The sequence below is a fragment of the Mesoplodon densirostris genome, chromosome 14, assembly GCF_025265405.1.
Source record: "Mesoplodon densirostris isolate mMesDen1 chromosome 14, mMesDen1 primary haplotype, whole genome shotgun sequence".
NCBI classification, from domain to species: Eukaryota; Metazoa; Chordata; class Mammalia; order Artiodactyla; family Ziphiidae; genus Mesoplodon; species Mesoplodon densirostris.
Window position 1 is genome coordinate 27,040,839 of NC_082674.1, and position 21,781 is coordinate 27,062,619.

The following is a 21,781-nucleotide window of genomic DNA, read 5'->3' on the forward strand; positions in this document are numbered from 1 at the left end:
AATACAGTTTTGCTGGAATGTTTTAGTAATGTCAAGAAGTGGTTTGTTCAGTTCACATAGCTTCAGTTAAGGTACATGTCTGGGATCCTAAAGTTTGCTCATGTCTTTTGTAGAGATTAATAATGCTTTAATAGGATCATGAGACAATCTGAACCATTTTTGATGAACTGGATTAGCTCACTGTAAACTACTTCTTAAAACTTTACAGTGACTCTTTTTGTAAGCCTTGTTCCTCATCTCCTATTTTTTAAGTTCTTCTGTAACCAAGTCCTTAACAACTGCTTTGCCTTTTTGCTCTCTTTGTCTCCTTGGTCTCTCGTTGACTCTTTCTGGAAAGTTCTTCCAGTCAGAGTTCACTAAGTACTCTCCTGCTTTTGCAAAGAACAGCATTTTGAATACTCAGCTTCATAAAGCTTGTCTGCCAGTGAATACATAGTTTCTCTTTCCACTTAACATTATATCTGATCCTTTAATAGCTTCTTGCTTATTTTCCCCATAGTTCTCTGGCCTCTGCCAAATATTGTACATACTCAGTCGTTTTATTGGTCCATGTCAGTATAATCTGCCTTAGTAACTGGATAAGCTTATTAATTTGTATAGTTCCTGGCAATTCTGACTTCTACCATACCTCAATTTGTAGGGTTCTTGGCAAATTCGAACTGATCGTATGGAGTCTTAAGATTGTCTATGATAACATCTTCATTTTAGCAATTCTCTCTCCTGAGAGATAGATCAGCTATAAACTGCAGCAGGAGTTTCCCTCTCTGACTTCATCAGACTTCATCAGACTTCATCATAGCTCATTTGTTTGAAAAAGGTGATTAAAACTGGAAATCGTAAAGAAAGATAATACATCTTTTAAATATTTAAGTTTTAACTTAAAGCACATAATGTACATTTATTCCCCAGTCTCCGAAGAAGAGCCAAGGTCTGTCTTCGAGTAGAAATCCATTTGCATTCTGTATGGGCTTGTCTTGCATAAACCATATCTATTATGCATTATCTACACTGCCCACTTTAAAGGGAGTAAGAATTTAAAGGCCTTTGCTGAGTAAATAAGTGCAAAGTCACTTTAGGTTTTCTTTTTTCTTTTTCAATCTTCTGCAGTTGTATTATCCATTCCTAGTTTGATAACCTTTTTTTTTTCTTTTTTACTTTTTGTAACCTTAGTCTTTCTAAAGGTTTAACTTGTTCTAGAAACAACTCTTCTACTCATTCATATTTTATTGGTTTATATACTATTTAATTATGTAATTACAATAATCAATACATTGGCACAGAGTGTTTGAGAATGAACATAGCTGAGTCTCTGTCGGCATACCGCTCAACACGTCAGTACAGAAGTATGCTGACCCACCTGAGAACAGCCAGCTGGCTGTGAGCCTTCCACCTGCTTGTGGGCATTAGCCAGGATGTTTTTCAGAGGACAGGAGAACATTAGTTCATCTAACAAGGTGGTTAAGTGGAGGCTAGTTAAAAGTTTGTATCATACTCCAGTCAAAGAATCTGCTGTTATACAGAACAAAACATTTTGTACCAAATTTAAGTTAAAGTTTTTATCAAGATCGGATTCAAATTAATTTCATTATATACCTGATAGACTAACAGCTTAGATCTCATCCCTCCTGGAAGGTAATTAGGAAAAGAAAGATACATTTGCTCTCTAGGCTGTAATATTTCCTCGGCTTTAAAATTTCCCCAGGACAACAGACATTCCAACACGGAGCAGTAGCATCATCATCTGAAGTGGTATCTTACTGAGGACAGAACTGGCTGTCAGCAAGGCAGATTTCAGATCAGTATGCAGAAGAACTTTCCAACAGCTAGAGACAGTCAGCACATAACGGTCTCATGAAATCGTGGGTGTTTCCTTAGAGGTGTCCAAGAACAGGTGAGAGACTCACTGGCTGGCAGAAGGGCTCCTACTTCCAGCATGACATTGTCCCAGGTGACCTTGAGGGTACTTTTGAACTTGAATGTCCTAGGATTTTTATTTCTAAAATACTTCTTGGCTCCCACCTAATTTTTTAGGTCTGGTCTAATGTTTTCATTGCCTGGGCCTTTGGCCACTAATTTACATTGCTATACATTGTGTAAAAGCACCTGAAACAGAAATAACTACAAAATGTCCATATCAGACCACTCATCACCTGTAAGAGGGTGTGGCCATGAAATATAGCCTGATGCTTTTACTTCCTCAGTGCCTGTGACAATTACTCTATAAAAACGTTATGTCCTTGGGCACTCTAAGGGTAGCAGTAAATATTTAGTGTTGGCAACTGCAGCCTTCAAGCCCTACACACAAACTGCTGTTCTCTGTCTTGATTGGTGCACAGAGGAGACTCTGTGGTGGTGGGAACTGAATTTTATTTTTACAACAGAAGGTATAATGAAAAGAACACAAAGATATATATTATAATTAATGCAGGTGTGCCTTGCTTTAAGAAAACAAAGTAAACAAGATCAGAAATGATAAAACATGTAAATCAGGCTGATTATTTGCATTGTGTAATAATTGTTCTTCACTTTAAGACAAGCAAAAAAACAAGATCAGAAATTAAAGATCTATAAATAAGATCAGAAATTAAAATCTATAAATAAACAAGATCAGAAATTAAAGATTATTTGTATTATAAAATAATTGTTCTTCACACAATTCACAATAGGGTTTCCTTAAATATCAGTTTTCTCTAATATATTTGAGAGCTTATTCTCACATCGCAAGCTAAGCCCTAGACTTCTACATCTAGAAAACACCGTTTTTCCAGCCCAGCAACTTCATTTCCAGGTAAGGAAGCCGAGGCCCAGAGAGAAGTTCTAAATGTTAAACGTAGGGCCATATTGCTAATGACTGGCAGAATGGGCCCAGGAACCCGACTCCAGGGTCTTTCCCCTTAATTCTACTTCTCAAGGCTGAGGACCCCATGACAGCACATTCTTCTAAAAGTTGGCTTCCTTTTCACTTTATTTCTTTGTTTTGTTCTTGTTATTGAAACAATGCATATTCTTAGAAAATTGGCAAATACAAAAATAGATCAAAAGAGAAAATCCCCTGCTGTGTTACCGTCCAGGGATAATCTCTGTGATCATGCTGACCTCCAGATTCTTTGAAGGGGCCTCCCTGCCTCCACTGAACCGTCTCCCAGTTGATCCTCAACGCACTGAGATCGAGCCCTCAGACCCTTCATCTGGGTGAAGCTCTTTCCTCCTGTGACAGTAGTTTCTCATCTTCCCTCCCCCTTTCCCTTTTCTTGATTTCAGGACATTACTCCTCCCTGTATCCTCCCACCTCTTGCCCTGGTCTTTTTCTGTCTCATTCTTGACTCTTTCTTTCGCCATTCCTTAAATAATAACATCCCAGAGAGTTGCAGGGTTAGCCCTCTTTTTACTCTGTATTCTTCTCCTGGGATATTTTATCTTCTTCTCCAAGTCAGTTTACTTGGAGTATTACTTACTTGGTGTGGATGACCAACTGAATATCTATGCCTCTCCACCTCTCTCTTGAGTGCCACACTCCTATTTCCAGCTGCCTGTTTCTGAACCTTCCTCCCAGGGTGTCTTGGAAGCATCTCTGCCTAAAATTATCCAAAAGCAAATTAATTACCATACCCTCTCCAATCTGTTGCTCTCCCTGTGTACACTCATTAATTGCCAAACAGCCATACTATAGATCCTGAAGTCATACTTTACTTTCTCTCTCCATCCATCCAAGCCATCATAACATTCTGCTATCTCTACCTCAACAGTATCCTTCAAATCTCTCTGCTCCTCTGCTACCACTGCCCTGGGCCAGGCCTTCAGCCTGTCTTCCCTGGACTGTGGCACTTGCCTTCTGACTTCTCTCCCTGCCTCCCCCATCAGTTCCTGTTCCACATTGCTGCCAATTCACATTTTTGAAACATACATCTGGTTTTAAACCCTTAAAACTTTCAGCTGCTTATTCCTGCCTCCAGCATGAAGTCCAAATCCATCAGCAGGGTAACAGGACCCTTTATGCTCAGTCATTTATTCCTCTTTGTATTGTCTGTCACCCAGCTCACTGCTAGGCATCGTGCCTGACCTACAGCAGACACTGTAGCCTGTTGAGTAATAGGCTTCTCCGCATTCGAGAATGTGTTCCTTCTCTATCCCATCATCTCGTTCCCAGCTCGTTCTACAGAGTAAGAATTATTCGTTTTATCAAAGGTATCGTGGACCACATTTAATTGACCTAGTCACACTTCTAGGTAGAGGGGACAGTACCCCTGTGTGCTTTGGTTAAATTACAAGTAGAGCAAAAAATAAATAAAAAAAGAGCAGGTCCCTGCTCACAGGGGACACTGTGCAAATCATCCTTGTGGTTCTGACAATTGAACCTAAACAGAGTGCTTGTTCTCTGTTCCTGGAGAGGTCCACTACAGGTTTTGTGTATGTACATATTTTTTTAAAGGCATGAGACCACATATAATATCACTCAACCATTATATCTGGCACAGTGGGGTGGTTTTTTTTTTAAATGTATTTAGGTAACCTGTAAACTAAATTCACTTTGGAAGAATTTTTTTTTAATAATTTCTGATTGGAAAAAAAAACACCTTTGGTAGGAAAAAAATTAAAGACAGTGAAACCACAGTATTTAGAATGCAAACATTGTAAAATGCCATAAAACTCCTGAGGTCTTATTGTGTATTCGTAATGGATCTATACCATAAATGTAGCTAAGGCTGAGGAAAATATGCTCATTTGTTACTTTAAAAAAAAAAAAGTCAGGTTTCTTCCCACCTTCAAAAACAAGAGTGAGAAGAGTTTACTACCAAATGGTGCTTTTATTTTCCTGAAGTTTTATGCTTGCTGTGTATAGTATCTAAAATGAGTTTTTAATAAAGAGGTGTTGATATTTGAATGAACTGACATATCAGTTAAGTAAACCATGTACATAAACCATTTTATCCTCTTAATACAAGAGACACCACGCTGTTGCATTAGAAATGCATTTTGTATCCTAGAATTCACTACCAATAAGGCCTGGAGAGGAACGGTTTGTACAGTTCCGTTTAAACGTTTCCAGACATTTTACATGTCGCTGCAGATGTGGCTTTATTCTTGAGGTCGTCCTCACAGGGCCTCGCCATGCACGTGTGCGGGTGTTGTGACCGCCGTCATTCTGCTGTGATGCCATCTCCTTTCCGTCTGTGCTGCCTGTTGCACCTCGTCCCAGTGTGCATCTCCCAGTTTTCTTTCTCTGGGGAGCTTTATTCTGCCTTCAGGAGTCTCTTCTTTCACCCAGATCTGCCCGCTTTTCTTCTGACTTCTCCAGTTTCTAATAATATTTCCATCATTGAGACTTTCACTTCTCACCGTCTCCCCAGCCTGTTCCTATCCCAGGCTCCCTCCTCCCAGTGTCTTCTAACTTCTTCACCAGAAAAAGCAAAACCAAAAATACCCTCCATTCCACGTGGCAAGGCTGAGGTGACTCTCTTCCAATAGAGACTGGCATTGTCCTCTGCCTCAGCACCTAAGTCACAAACACACCTATCACTTGTTCACATGTTAATGCATCCCTGCCCCATTCTCTTGTTCTCAAAATCAGTTCTGTGACTCCTTCCACAGACCACTTCTCCCCTTGCCTGCTCTACCCACACAGACCTAAGGATAGCTGTACTTTTTACTCCTCCTCACCTCTGTCACACCTTACTTTCTAGCCAATTTTTTAAAGTTTATTTTTCAAGAACTTGACTCAAAATGTCAGCTCCTCCAGGCAGCCTTCCAGGATTGCCTTGCTCCCTGACCCTTTACAGTGTGGCTTACCACCTGATTGACCTCTTTAAGGATAGGCACTGTGTGGAAGAATCTGCTTTGAAAGTATTTTTGCTCTTGTACTTCACTTTCTAAACTTTATTTTGACTCCTTCCACGTCCTTTACTATCTGAAGTTACCACCTTTCTATGATCTTCCTTTTTATTTGCATCCCTTCATGTTCAGTCCATGCCTATTGTCAGTGCTTATTTTCTGAAACTCACCAATGGCTTTCTTTTAAATTCCACTTAAAACACACACACACTTCTCATCTTCCAAGTCTTTGAATGAGAAAACTAGGGGAAAAAATGAATTTCCAAGTTCTCTTTTACTCCCTTTGGATTATTACACTGGAATGCTTTTTCTCATTAAAGTATGAGTTGGTATAAAACATTAGTGCCTGTGGTGATTTTCAAAATAAAGAGAATAAAGCTTACTGAGTAATCCTATTCAAAGTCGTTTGCTGAACATTATTACAGACACAGACTATAAATTGATGTCTTTTTCAGGACTAGGGCAGGTGTTTCATTTGGGGGCATTGTTTACTCACACGTATTTGTGATGTGACTCTTGGGTCACTGTCATCATCCTGTCTCAGAAGGATGTGGAGGGGATTGGCATCTGAAGGCCTTCAGAAACTATTGCAAATGGAAAGTGAAAGCAAAGGCAAGGGCCATTTAGAATGTTTGTGTCCACTCTAACCAAAGAAATGTTCCAGATCTCCCCACTCCAACAGCAAACCTAAGAGTAGACGTATTTAGGGAAAGACTAAAGCAGGAAATAATCCTGTCAGTGAACACCCACATCCTCTTCTTTCTGACAAAGAGAGAAGAGCTTCTAGAAAGGGCAGTTCACCAGCGGTACCTACTGCTCAAACCCTCTCTTTAATATTCAGAGCAAGGGAAGAGGGTCACGCTGCGTGCTGCTTTGTCACTGAACTCTATATCAGCAGGATTATCTGCTGCCCCCTGGGCAAAGGCAAAGCAAAACAAACTCATGCTCGCTGAAATGCTAAGAAGCTGAGCCCCATAGAAGAGGTTTAGGGAAAGCATTAGGCACTGGACATTGGACCCAACCTAAATGTTCTCCTCCAAAAAGTGAGGATGCTCTATAACCTGCGCCGTCTAGCTCATGGAGTTACTTTGTGTATCACATGAAAAGGCATTTGTGAAAATTTCTTCAAAAAAGGCACACACGTGAGAGGTCCAAAAACTCATTTCTTATCACCAGCCATACATACCCTGGGATTAAAATAGACACATTGCTTTTTATACACAAATGTTAAGCTAACCTCTTAATACATATTGAAAAATCAAATCTGAAAATACTGGAGGTGAAGTAATATATTTCCTAGAAGTCTATGGCATGAGATATGAAGTATGGCTAACCTTATTAATAAAATCTTTCTGAAAAATAGAACTCATTCTTTTCTGAGCTTGGCACCTTCTATAACTTTTGATTTGATCTTTTAAAGTTATTTTGTGATAGAAAAATTCCTCCCCTAACGACAGTGACAAACTCATAGAGATTTTTTAAAGAAATCACGTTACATGTCTTTACTGATCAGAGTGTTCCCCCTGTGGAAAAATGCTCTAGGCAATTAATTATTTAAAGGTTAAGAAGATAAGGAAATTGTAGCTTTTCACAGAATGACCTTTGTGGACCAGTTTTTTTAAAAGGAATTTGCATCTCTTTCCAAACACGGATGAGGGCCTGACTAACCCTCAATTTCAGCTGTGTAAACATTGAAGCTTCAAACTGCTTGGAAAGAAAATAAGAGTAAAACTTGTAATAACCAATGTAAAACCTGAATAATACAGTGATATTTATTATTTCCCTTATGCAGTCACCTTTGAGTTTCCTTCCAAAGAAAAAAGAAAAAACTATTTTATTTCTGTGAGTATAAGAAAACATGGTAGAAATAGTGTTTAAATGTATATGAAGTTTTTGACTCAGAAGCCTGTGGTCTCTCATTACCTATGAATACAGCAGCCTTCACTGAAGTGTTACTGTACAATGTTTCCATATTGTAATAAAAACTGTGACATATCTACAACTTTGTACAAAGAGAAAAACAATTATTGAGCACTCTTTTAACATAGACTGTAAACCTGATTGGCAGAACTCTAGTTGTGCTGCTGACTTGATTTATATTCCTAAATGCATTCATTAATAACTGTGTTTTAGGCAAACTGAATAAAATGAGTGGAATTGTCCATATTAATAGTCTGTCAATCTATTCACATATACTGGGAGAAAGTTTATAAAATTTTTTACAGAGTTCATGATTGATTTCATATTAATTTAAAATACCTACCCTTAATTTTCCTCAGTAATACCCTGTGTAAGAGCTTGGAGCCCCTCTTGAAGGGAATGAACTAGTGATGGTGATCTATTCCATGAAAGCAGGCAAAAAGCACATGTCTGTCCCCTGCACACTTGAAAAGCTAGTTGAGACAAGGGATGTGGCAGGCTTTATCCAATTTCACACACAAGGAAATGATTTAAAGCCACTTCATAAACTGCATAGGAATCCTCATTTCAGTTTTTTCCTGGACACTTATTCTAGGTTTGAATTTGTCATCAGCTATTAAGACTAAGTTAGAGTCCAAGCTGAATTGTCAAAGGTAGAATAATCCGAGAATTAGCCAGAATCAAGGGTGAGAGGGATCCTTTACATTCTCATTGATATTCCGCATTCTGGGAGTAATATATACGTCGAAGCTTTGTTTGCTTGCCTTTACTGCCATAAGGGGAAAGAAAGGGCAGTAGCTCTTCTGATAGAATTTTATGAACTTACATTTTAAGAACACCTTTGTTATATGACATATTAATCAGGTTTCCGCAGTCAGTTTGACCCTGCCAAAGTAAATATATAGGAAACTATTATCAAAATAAATCATTAAACTTTCCTCATAGTATAATGATCTGCCAACTTTTTTTTAAAAGGTAGGTATTGAGATTAAAGTCTTATCCTTACTGGCAAGTGTTATCCCCTTGTCCCTATAGTTTCTTTGGGTTAAGAATCTGTAGATAGCAGTTCTAATGAAAATATTTCATTAGTATTAATCTAAGTAATTGTGATGGCAGTAGTCAGTTTATCTGACATAGCATAAAATTAAAATAAGAAATTCTAACTGGATCATAGGCAGTAATTTGAACTCTATAGCATTTAGTAGGGAAGTTTTTTTATCATTTTTTAAAAGCACAAACTTGTTTGTAGACTTCAAATCTGATGGAATTAAATCATTTTTAGTATTAACTGAAAGTAGGTGGAGTTGTTCTTATCATTTGTATTCTATCATATCACCTTGACTTTTATCACAGAGGGTTAAACAGACACTGTTGGAATATATCAATATATTCTTTAGGACACACTTGAGCTGGGACTAGAACCCAGCCTTGAAATTCTACCCCTGGGATTAGCTGGCTCTTATTGTTTCATTCAGAATCATATATTTGCAGCACTGTAAGTAGATTTCTAGTAATGAAAGGGTTTTTTTTGAATAGACTCAGGTTACTGCAGTGTTTTTCTATTTGTCATCTTCTGCTTTGTACTGTTCAGAAGATTTGGGGGGGCATGGTTATCTCAATAACCATCTAAGGGTTAAATATTATGTGTGGCCCCATATCTCTGGTCCAGTGTTGGGGAATATTTTCATTGATTTACATAGGTGTTCTAGCTCAGTAAAGAATGACCCTGTGTGTGGCAAGAAAGCAGATATAGAAACTGTACTCACAGCCAAATTTACCAGTATAAAGTAATTGGTTAAGGTAAAAGGAAATGATTTTGACAGACTTACACTCTTGGGGTGGGTTAGAAATCCACCAAAATTCAGGATTCATGTGCATTTTTATCTTGAAGTGGAAGAATCCAACACAAAATGGAAAGCAGCTTTCTGTAAATGAAGTGCCATTGGCACGTCCAGTCAAGCTTTTTTACCACTGTGTTTTCAATTCCGTTGTGATACAGGTAGATCTGATGTATCCTGTCAACACTCTTTTTTACTTTCTCTACTCTTTTTAGACTTAGAAGTAGATCAACCCAAAGAAGAAAAGAAAGAGTGCTACTATAATCTAAATGACGCCAGTCTTTGTGACAATGTGCTGGCCCCCAATGTCACCAAACAAGAATGCTGCTGTACCTCTGGTGCTGGGTGGGGAGATAACTGTGAGATTTTCCCCTGCCCAGTCTTGGGGACTGGTAAGAATTAGCTAAGTGCTCTGTTCATACTGGTATTTGTTGTGTGGTGTTCATGGGCCTTGGAATGTTCTCATTTGGGTTATTGAAGCCTTGAAATGGTAACATCTACTGGTACCTGCCATAGTCAAATTGAAGTGAGATTACCTTAGAGTGGGTTTCATTCAGGGCTGGACCCATACCCTTATCCCACTTCAGTATGAATTCTTAAACTTCTGTTTCTCACACAATATGCTGTTATAGTGACATTCCATATAATATTTTGCCAGAAAGATTATTCAGTTTTATTCCATTTTTAAGGTAAAACTAAACATTTTTGCTAACAATGACGCAGCATTATTCCTAACTGGAGCTTGCATATTTAAGCTAGGATTTTGGATTCTTATTGAAATTTGAAAATACTAGAGACCACAGTAATGGAGAAATAAGTCATAACACACCATAGTACCCATAGCTAAAACATGTGTAAATAATATATGGGTGAACTAGCAAGGTTTTTTGTAAATTATACTTATGAAGTCATTAGGTTTATTTGCACCTAGTCTGTAATTTTTGAGATTGTACTGAATTTATTTGTCTGAATTAGATGGCAAGTAAAATTAGATGAATTTATTTGTCTGAATTAGATGGCAAGCAAAACTGAATTTAAATACTCATGGAAGATATTGGTTTTTTTTTTTTTTAACTTTTTTTTCCCCCTTATCTCTCCTGAAATCAGCTGAATTCACTGAAATGTGTCCTAAAGGGAAAGGTTTTGTCCCCACTGGAGAATCCTCTTACGATGTTGATGGCGAGAACTATAAAGGTCAGAATCAAGCAGAAACTAATTTGCAGTGTGTATGCATATTTTTTTGTGTGTGTGTGTATGCATATTTGACATTCAAATAAACTCGTGGCTTGGGTTAGACAGAAGAAGAATTCTTTTCAGCCATGGAAACTAATTACAAAGCCTTGAATTCTACCATTGGAAGAAGGCTCCAATGGACTCTAGGGAGAACCGTGGCTTGGGTGTTAGAACACTTAAGGCTGTATGATAGTGGGACTTCACTTAAGATTCTGAGTTTCCACTTCTGAGATAAGAATAATGTTTCAAAGGTTGTCATGAGGATTAAATGAGATATCATATGTAAAAGTACTTAACACAAAATTCTGTACTTAATAAATTCATTCTTTTATTGTAGAATTATATTAGAAATCATACGTTAGGACCAATATAAATTTGACCATCATCATGTTGGCCTTTAATGGTCATCAACAAAGCAAAGATACTCGCCTTTTTAGAAAGCATCCTACTTTGCTAGGACCATTTACTAATGGCCACAGACTAATAATAAGGAATGGAAAGGAAGAAAGCAAAAGGAGATGTGTGTTTTATATATTTAATGCTATTAGTCTGTAATTCTAAAATAAATGTGCAGCTTTTTAATTTTGGTGAAATTTAAACTACAGATATGAGTATTTCCTCATTAACCCCTAACTTTTAATATTTCAGTGATAGAGATATTATGGCCTTTTATATACAAAGTGATTTTTTTTTCTTTACAGTTTAATATTGAAAACTGTTAAGTGGCTGGAAAACAGACTAAAAACATTTTTATTGTCTATCCATTTTTGCAAACCAGGGTTTTACCAATATGGTATAATTCAGCAGCTGGATAAGAAATTCCATATGTGTTTTTTTAAGTACATCTATGATTTAATTCAGTGAAATAACAAGACTTAGTTGGCGAAATGTGTTTAACGGTTTTCAAATTTGCAAATATCATATACTATGTTCTTTCAGAGATGTAGTTAAATTTCACTTTGTGCTATGAAGTGGAGCCCTGATTTCACCATAAAGTCATCCTCTTTTTTAAAATAAAAATAAATTCCTCTTCACCCTATCTTAGCAGTGCTGTAAATGGTTGAAAGAATATTAGATTCGGATTCAAACAGTCATATATTGTCGACTTGGTTTTGCCATTTTCCAGCTGTGTAACTTTGAGCAATTTATCTATGAAGTCTCCAGTTTTTTAAATGAGGACTAGATGACATTAGCTTTAAAATGTTAGAAATGATGCTAATAATACTTGCACAAAAGCAATAGATCACACTTTTTGAGAGTATACCGAGTCCTCTGCGTGGATTTTCTCATTGAATCCTTTCAATCCTATCAGGTCGATGTTCCTCTTATCTCCAGTTTACCACTGAGTAAACTGAGGTTTGTGGACAATAAGCTCTGTAAATTCTGTGGAGGAATGGGTCTGCCAGCATTCTTAGCATCTGTGCTTTCATTAGCTCATTATCAAGAAAGAAGACTTCCATCAAGTTGCATCAAACTCTTCGCGGGAGTTTTCTTCATCTCAACTAGTTAATGGGCCAAAATATACATTTATAGAAAGGCACATGTCTTAAAGGGTATTTTCTACAGAGAATATTATTGGTGCCATTATGGAACCTGTAGACTATTTCATCAAATACGAGGTAGCATCTCCGAAGCTCTATTTACAAATATACCTTCTCTGATAATGTTTTGGGCATTGCTCCTTAAACAGAGAAGCCTGATTATATTTCTACCTCTGTGAATTAGTCCTAACTTTAAGAATTTGATATTGCTGTGTTTTTAAGACTCTTTGTAATAAAAATATTATAATATCTAACTTGCCCAATATTGGTTAGACTCTTCTATTTAACTGAAAATCCCAAAATAACTCCTCTTTCTAAATATTTCTCCATTTTTCCCCCATAGATGCAGATGAATGCCTACTTTTTGGACAAGAAATCTGCAAAAATGGCTTCTGTTTGAACACTCAGCCTGGTTATGAATGCTACTGTAAGCAGGGGACATACTATGATCCCGTCAAATTGCAGTGCTTTGGTAAGTTTTAAGAGGATATAGTGTGATGTGCTATGCAAATACATGGAAAAAATAAGTAATGCTACATATAAAAACAATGTCTTTGAATCTAAATCATGTGTTGAAAAGATCTGTAAATGTTTTATGGATCTTTTTCTTGAGCAATATTTAAGAAAATAAAAACCCTTCATACTACTATTTGAATAGATTTCGAAGAGTTAATGTTCAATGTGGGATTATAATTCAGGTCACTGGTATAACTGAAGTGTTCTTTTGGTCTGGGGAGCCTCCTGTTTCATCACTCATACCATGCACTGAAAGTCATTTTTAAATACTGACCCAGACTTTAATGCCTAAGCAGAAAACCGTATACACTAGGCAGAAAAACATAGCAAAAGAAAATAATTTTAAAATTGTCATAAAGAGACATTTTATCTTAAATTTCTAAGCATATCCTGTTCTTAAATGTTTTCTTTGCTTATTTAATGTCAGCAGCTGTAGGGCGGTATTATTTTTCCAGTCAATACAACTTAACATTTTTATAGTTGGAGCTGTTCTCTTTTGGATGATGATGTGTAGCTGATTAAAATGTGGCAGCCCCTGGAATCTGGACTAAATTTAGCAGTGTATTAAGTTTGGTTAAGTGTATGAGGTGCAGCTGATTGCTGATTTTCTTTCATTTTTTTCTCTTAAGATATAGATGAGTGTCAAGACCCCAACAGTTGTATTGATGGCCAGTGCGTTAATACAGAAGGCTCTTATAACTGCTTCTGTACCCACCCAATGGTCCTGGATGCTTCGGAAAAAAGATGTATCCGACCGACTGAATCACATGGTATGTCTGGATATGAAATGCAAGTCTGTGTCCAAATAAACATCATAAGGTTTTCCTTTTGACTGAAATGTGAGCTGTTGGAAAATTTTAAAATTGATTCCTTGGGTATTTTGAAATAATTAAAATGAGATGCTAAGAGAAAGAATAAGATGCATATCATCAATATGTAGGAGATTTAACACCTTGCACATACTGATTTAATGGACAACAGAATACGGAGTGGCTGAGCAGATGGCAGAGCTGTTAGTGCCTGAGGGTTGATCACATTGAACCATTAAAGGCAACTGAGGAAGATGTAAGTTGAGGGAAAAATAATTAGGTTTACTTGACTGGACTGGAGGAGACAGATGAGGCTGGACAGAGCAGAGGGCAGAATTCATCAGGTTGGTGGAGGGCTCTGAAGGAATCGGTAGGAATCCCTGTTCATCCCCGAGAAGGTAATGTGCCACTGACTGATCAATGGCTTAATTGATCAATGTATCAGCACATTCAGGAAACTACTTTGGTTGAAATCAATTGGAAAGTAGAAAGGTTCGCATTAAGGACCTAGGATGAAGTGTCACTAGTTCAGGGCTTCGGCAAATGAAATGGATGAAAAAGGATGAATCCCAAAAATTTTATATAGAAAGAAATGGTAGGATTTGACAGGAGAGTAAATGTGAAACATCAAAGATCAGAAGAATAAGAAGTCCATCAGGATTATGAAGTACAGGCAAGATAGTGGAGGGTTTTATGTAATGATGGAAGCTAGAGAGGGAAGGATTTAATTGGAACATGATGGGCAGGTTGAATTTCAGCTGATTAGAATGACACCCAGTTGGAGATGACAGAGGTTTGATCCATGGAAAGACCAGACTGGCTTCAGACTTTTGCTTGGAAGTCACTCTTAGAAATAGGGATGGAAACTTTGAGACTCGCTGGCTTCTACCACAGTGTTTATGAAATAGGAATAATAGTGCAATTGTCATGGAACCATGTCTTCCTTTTCAGAACAAATTGAAGAAACCGATGTCTACCAAGATCTGTGCTGGGAACATCTGAGTGATGAGTATGTGTGTAGCCGGCCTCTTGTAGGCAAGCAGACAACATATACTGAGTGCTGCTGTTTGTATGGAGAGGCCTGGGGTATGCAGTGTGCCCTCTGCCCCATGAAAGATTCAGGTGAGCCCTTACCTAGTTCCTTCTATTGCAGGCCTTTGGAAGTATCCCTTGGAGCCTGACAATTCTCTTTTACTTATATATCTTCACCTGCACTCCTGATACCTTGCTTTCATCAGAGGGGGGTGTGTGTGCACGCGTGTGTGTGTTTAGGGAGTGGAAGAGCAGGACTGCATAACATCCGGCTCCTGGTTTACATCCAATCCAGACCTTGTCATTAATTTTTGAAACCCTCGTTCCATTTCGCCAAAGAATGCTAAATAACCCAAAGAAATATAATGCATCTTAGCAGTTGGTGGCATAGGTCTTTAGAATTTATATTTCCTGATACTTCTTTTTTTTTTTTTCCCCCCCTACAGTCCTCCTCATTTCTAACAGTTTCTACTTAGAGCAAAAAGTATTAATATAGACAATATAGGTCAAAGCCCAAGTTTTTATGTCAACCTCTTTGTGGGAGAGATCACAGAATCTCTCCATAAAGGAAGAGAGTAGAAAGTAAGTAAAATGTACTTGAACAAATCTCCTTGACTTTCAAGTTTTAGACCTGGGGTTAAAACCTTTGGTCAAATGGAAAAAAAATGGGACTGGCTAAGCTCTCAGTTTCCTCCCCTCTCCTCATGTGGGAGGAGGGCTGGAAGGTGCTGACTCTTGGCTCCCAGGCTGAGCTACTTGGTGACTGTTGGGTTGTGCGCCGATTGCTTATTTCTCTTCTTGACGCCACAGCTACTTACTGCCTGTTAAAGGAAAGCACTTGAAAGTGTTCAGTATAGCATTTTGTCTTTGACTATAGAATCGATTTGTTAAAGCTGGAAAAATTCTGTGTGGATATAAAGTGAAAGAGTTTATAATGAACAAATTCTCAGAATGGCCAAGAGGGGAAGAATTGCTTGAAAAGAGGAACTGCATTTATTTTTAGTTAATTAGAATGTAATCTTCAAGATATTTAATAATAAATTAGCTTTTTAGCTTGGAAATAACTTAAACCAATGTAGCACAAAAAAGAAAGTAATTTGAAATGCTGTAAAAGGAAAAGGAACAGCAAGGGATGAAGAGCAACCTCTTAAAGATATAGATGGTAATGATAGTAGCCCAGAAATGGAAAGGGGATGGGTTCTGGGGCCAGAAAATTTGGATCTGGAATTCAGAACTGCCCACAGCAGCTGTATGACTTGGGGAAAGAGAACCTCACCCAATGCAGCTCATTAATGGAGGCATCTGTCTTGTTGAGTTGTTGTGAGAACTGGGAGGATGTAGATAGGGCAGGAACACAAGGAGTGTGGTATATTATTAGCGTTACTGTAGCCTCTGTCCCTAGAGGCAATTGCCACAAGGAGAAGAAGGTGAAAACTTAAGGAAGTGACTATAATATATATGACTTGAGTCATCTTCTCACGATGCTTGAATACCTCAAACCTTTCTACTTAGGCAGTGTTTTTATTGTTTAATTTTTTTAAAAAATATATCCTTCTTCTAAAGAATTAATCAAAGAGGTTATGTCCCCCTCCATCTACCCCATCACAGCTGAACTCCGCTCCTTGAAGATCTGCTCCTTGAAGATGTTCACTCTTTTTTTTTTAAATTAATTACTTAATTTATTTTTGGCTGTGCTGGGTCTTCGTTGCTGTGCGCGGGCTTTCTCTAGTTGCAGCGAGCGGGGGGCTACTCTTCGTTGCAGTGCGCGTGCTTCTCATTGCGGTGGCTTCTCTTGTTGTGGAGCACGGGCTCTAGGTGTGCTGGCTACAGTAGTTGTGGCTCGCAGGCTCTAGAGCGCAGGCTCAGTAGTTGTGGCACACGGGCTTAGTTGCTCTGCGGCATGTGGGATCTTCCCGGACCAGGGCTTGAACCCGTGTTCCCTGCATTGGCAGGTGGATTCTTAACCACTGCACCACCAGGGAAGCCCCCACACAGTTTTTTTTTAATTGAAGTACAGTGTTGATGTACCGTATGTTACAGGTGTACAATGTAATTATTCACAATTTTTAAACATTATACTCCATTTATAGTTATTGTGAAATATTGGCTATATTCCCCATGTTGTACAATATATCCTTATAACTTATTTTATACCTAATAGCTTGTACCTCTGAAGATGTTCACTCTTAACAGTTGGTTTTAATTATCCAAGTCTTTTTTCTATACATTAATTATTGTTATATTTTTAATCCATATTAGTTATTATAAATTTATATTTAAGAGAATATTTAAAGCTGAAATCCATATCATCGATCTGAGGCACACGTTTTTTGATTTACTTGTTAGCATCTCTGAAATTGGGGGTATCTTATAATTGATGGCATCTATTAATGGCCACAAGCGATTTTTTTACATTTTAGTGTCTGTTATATCAGGATGTATTTTGCAATCTAGGGTATCTTAGAACTGGTGAAAGATGGTAACTTTTAAATGGCTGCACAGACTCTGTTTTATGGATGTACAGGCATACCTTGGAGATATTATGGGTTCAGTTCCACACCACCACAATAAAGTGAATATTGCAATAAAGCAAGGGTCACCCAAATTTTTTGGTTTCCCAGGGCATATAAAAGTTAAATTTACACTGTACAGTGTTTATGTCTGTTAAGTGTGCAATAGCATTATGTCTAAAAAACTATACATGATATTTAAAAATACTGTATTGCTAGAAAATGCTAACCATCACCTGAGCTTTCAGCAAGTCATCTTTTTGTTGGTGGAGGGTCTTGCCTCCCTGTTGGTGGCTGCTGACTGATCAGGGAGGTGATTGCTGGGGATGGGGGTGACTGTGGTAATTTCTTAAAAACAGCCAACAGTAAAGTTTGCACCTCAATTGATTCTGCCTTGACAAACAATTTCTCTGTGGTATGCAATGCTGTTTAATAGCATTTTCCCTAGAATAGAACTTCCTTCAGAATTCAAGTCAGTCCTCTCAACCCCTGCTGCTGCTTTCTCAATTAGTTTTATGTAATATTCTAAATCCTTTGTTTCCACAGTTAAGTTTACTGTCTCATATGGGTGGGGTTTGTGGCACTCTACAACAATTACAATAGTAACATCAAAGATCACTAATACCATAACAAATGTAGTAATAGTGGTAAAGTTTGAAATATTGTGAGAATTTCCAAAATGTGACACAGACAGGCAGTGAGCAAATGTGGTTGGAAATATGCTGCAGTAGACTTGCTTGATGCAAGGCTGCCACAAGCCTTCAATTTGCTAAAAAAAAAAAAAAACAGTAAAGCGACGCACAGTAGAACAAGGTATGCCTGTACCATGGTTTATTTAATCACCTCCAGCACTGGACATCTGGGCTGTCTGTCTCCCCCAACCCCTGCCCTTCCCCAGTCTTGATTTTCCTGTTATAAACAATGCTGCAATGAACCTTCACATATGTATCTTATATATAGATACTGTGGAAGTGTCTTGATAAGAAAATTCCTACAAATGAAAATACTATACTATATTACTCTCCAAAAAATACAGGACAGATTTACACTCACACTGACAGTGTTTGAAATGCCTTTTCCTCATACCCTTTTACCACTAGATATTCTCAGTCTTTACAATTGTTATCATATGGATAAGAAGGGTATCTTATATGCGTCTCCCTATTTCTAGGGAATTGGAGCATCTTTTTCTTGTTTATAGATGATTTGTGTTTCTCTGTCAGTGAGTTATACCCTTTGCCCATTTCTCTGGTTGGACTTTGTGTCTTTTTCTTGCTGATTTGTAGGAGTGCTGTGCCTATTCTGTCTGCAACCCCAACACTTGGGTTACGGAAGCTTCTTTATGAAAAGGTTCTGCGTGTATTTGCACTTTATTCTGTCCCTGTCCTGATGCTGGGATGTTAAGTATTTATGGCATGAAAACCTGATGAGCTAGTTGCCTTTGCAAATCAAATCTAACTGACTACGTTTTTAAAAGAATATTCAAGTTATTTTCGTGTTAGAAATGAATTCTAGAATATTGCATCAATTATTTTTAACTGAGACTTTACAAAACAAAATTTTAAATGTAAATTCAAACAAATCCATGGGAACACATATATACTGTATAATATCTTTAGGAAAGTATGGGGTACGAGGAAATAGTGGTCCCACATGCCAAATTAAAAAAAAAAAGTTTAGTATCTTTGCTGCACTCTTTCTAGCTTATATATGCACAGTACTGGTGATAAATTTTCCAAAAAGAATCACTAGTCTACAGTCAACCAAATCCTCAAAAATCAGTGATTTTCAGTCTTTTATTTTTTTAGAAAAAGGTAGTCTTTTGTCAACGGAATTATTATTTTAACTTCCAATATATATAAATTCATTAACGTGAAAGATGCTGGAGCTGGTAGGGAGAACAACTAGTTAGGCTCTTGAGGTATCTGTGAAGGACCCCAGGGTTCCAGGGAACATATATTGAAAAACACTGTTCTGTTTCTGTTGGAGCATAGGAAGTAGTTAGACATCCCAGAAGGAGTATTTCTTTTATACCCCTGAAATTATAGGCCTTGAACTAGACTTAGGGATACTCTACCCTGAATCCAGGGAGAAGCCCATGGCAAAGTTAAGCAATTTTTCCAGAGGCCCTGTGATTAGCTGGCATTTCCTTGATTGGTACCTGATGTTCTGGTCATATCTACACCAAACCGTCTCCCGTTGAGCATGTTTCTGCCGGAGTATAGCAAGCAAGAAGAGCCAGAGCAGAGGGGTTATTAGCACATGGACTCTGGAGCCAGGTTGCCTGGGTGGGAATCCTGGTTTGGCAACTTTCCATCTACACAGCCTTGTTCCTTTGTCTCTCTGTGCCTTAGTTTCCTCACATGCAACTAATATCACTTGCCTCACAGGGTTGTTGTAAGAATCAGTTAATACATGAACACTTAGCATGGTGCTTGACACACAGTAAGCATTAGCAGGTTGTAGCACCTAATGCTACTACTGCCGGGTGAGTCAGATCAAATGCATTTTCAAATGTAACTGAAATCTAAGGTTCTCATGAAATACACTTACCTAATAGCATCTGAACATGAATTAAGAAATTAAGGATAGGGGCTTCCCTGGTGGCGCAGTGGTTGAGAGTCCGCCTGCCGATGCAGGGGACACGGGTTCGTGCCCTGGTCCGGGAAGATCCCACATGCCGCGGAGCGGCTGGGCCCGCGAGCCATGGCCGCGGAGCCTGTGTGTCCGGAGCCTGTGCTCCGCAACGGGAGAGGCCACAGCAGTGAGAGGCCCGCGTACAGCAAAAAAAAAAAAAAAAAAAAAAAAAAGAAATTAAGGATAGACAAATGCAGAAATAATTGTCCTCATATAAAACTTTCTCTTCTAGACCACTGCTTCACAAACATTAATGGGCATGTTAATTACCTGGTGATGTTATTAAAAAAAAAAAAAGATTCTGGTTTCTAGGTGGATGTGGGTGGGCAGGATTCTGCATTCTTAAGTCCCAATACAATGCTGCTGCTGGTCCTCAGGCCACACTAGCAAGGTTCTAGAGACACGTAGCAGCATTCAACCTGATTTTGTTAAAACCGACTTTAATGCCGTTATTAATTTTTCGTAGAGGAAGCAGAGAATGTGTGAATTTTAAGACTGATTTGCTCATTCTGCCATTGAGCCTTTTAAATGTTGCTCTTCAGGAATACATGATAGTTGAGAAAGGACCATATTGTCTATTTGTTAATAAAAGCACTGGATGAATTCCAGCCTGTCAGGCACTGAAATTTCCAGTTTCCGTAGGAGTGCAGCACTGCTGTGGGGAACAATTAGTTACTGATGGAAACAGTGCTGGAGGAATTTAAGTAATAAATCGCAGTGCTTGTCATCAGCTTTGAGCATTAAAGTGCAGTGTGTAAAGTAAAGCTTTGGCTCCAAAACAGGCTTTCACACTTCTGGTCCAATAGGTTATGGGCACTAATTCTCGCTAAGGCAGCAACTGCATCTGAGAATACTGGTAGTTGGAGGAGGTAGGAGTGGCTCCTGAAATAGTGTTCTCTGAAGTTAGATGGCAACTTGCAGATTGGTACCAGGTGCAGACTGGTACCACATGCCGGGTGAGTGAGTGGAGGCTGATGGATTGTGTCAGGGTCACTTTACATGAGAAGAATTGCCTAGTTGTACCATTCAGTACATTTCTGGAGCTGCTTGGGGCTCCCATTATAATCCTCAGCTAAAGTCTGGGAGTCCAGACACCAGGTATTAGGAGAAGGTTTCAGATGGTTTTGGGCGGCCCGGCAGTGAGTTTGCTGAAGTGGTCGTGTCCTGACATCCTCCGCCTCCTCAGCCTCTGGAGTTTCTCTTATTCCTGCCCCAGCATCCTCTTCTTCTCCTGCCCCTCTCAATACCCTCTAATCCTGCCTGTTCTTAAAAAAATTTTTTTTCCCTTGGTTTGAGGAGAATGGCTGAACTGCTTTGGGAGGACCATCAAATTTGGGCTCTTTATCATGGCCAGCCTCTGCGAGAAAAAGCTATTCGAAAAACCAAGTCAGGAAAGACAAACCACTGTGTCCATATTTTGAATGAGAGAGGGTGGTCATTGTTTGATCTTTCTGGAAGTTTTCAGTGCCATGCTAGAAGGAAGTCATGAACTCTCAAATCTGGAGCTTATTGAATACGAGTTTTATGTAGCTTGGTTTTTCTGGGTCTCCACCTGAGTAAAAAATGATGGTAGCTGACATGTGTATAACACAATGCCAGGCACTGTTCAAGAGGCTTACCATCAATTAAGATATTTAATTCTCCAAGCCATCCTATGAGGTAAGTCTATAATTACCTCCTTTTGGGGGGAGAGGAACTGAAACACACAAGATTACCATCTGTGGTCAGATACCAGCAAGTGGCAGATTCAAATCCAGGCATCCGTGCTATCAACCACTTTAGTGTTACCCCAGTCCCTATCTCCCCAAGGTCTCAAAGCACATCTTAGATAAATAGTGTCACTTAGAATATAAAAGTAACAAAGTGAAAAATTAAGGATGAGATTTTTTTTCAATTTCCTCATGCGTTGTGTGCTG

General features: G+C 38.5%; 1 protein-coding gene across 5 annotated transcripts in view; it reads left to right on the forward strand.

Annotated features, from left to right (window-relative positions):
- The window catches only part of LTBP1 (latent transforming growth factor beta binding protein 1), a 430,385-nt gene that overhangs the window by 382,940 nt on the left and 25,664 nt on the right, over positions 1-21,781 (forward strand). For all 5 annotated transcript variants that reach the window (XM_060117483.1, XM_060117484.1, XM_060117485.1 and 2 more), the window contains 5 exons: positions 9,803-9,979; positions 10,695-10,781; positions 12,705-12,833; positions 13,507-13,647; positions 14,638-14,808. In XM_060117483.1, the coding sequence (XP_059973466.1) occupies positions 9,803-9,979; positions 10,695-10,781; positions 12,705-12,833; positions 13,507-13,647; positions 14,638-14,808 (705 nt within the window). The remainder of the gene's footprint in view (positions 1-9,802; positions 9,980-10,694; positions 10,782-12,704; positions 12,834-13,506; positions 13,648-14,637; positions 14,809-21,781) is intronic.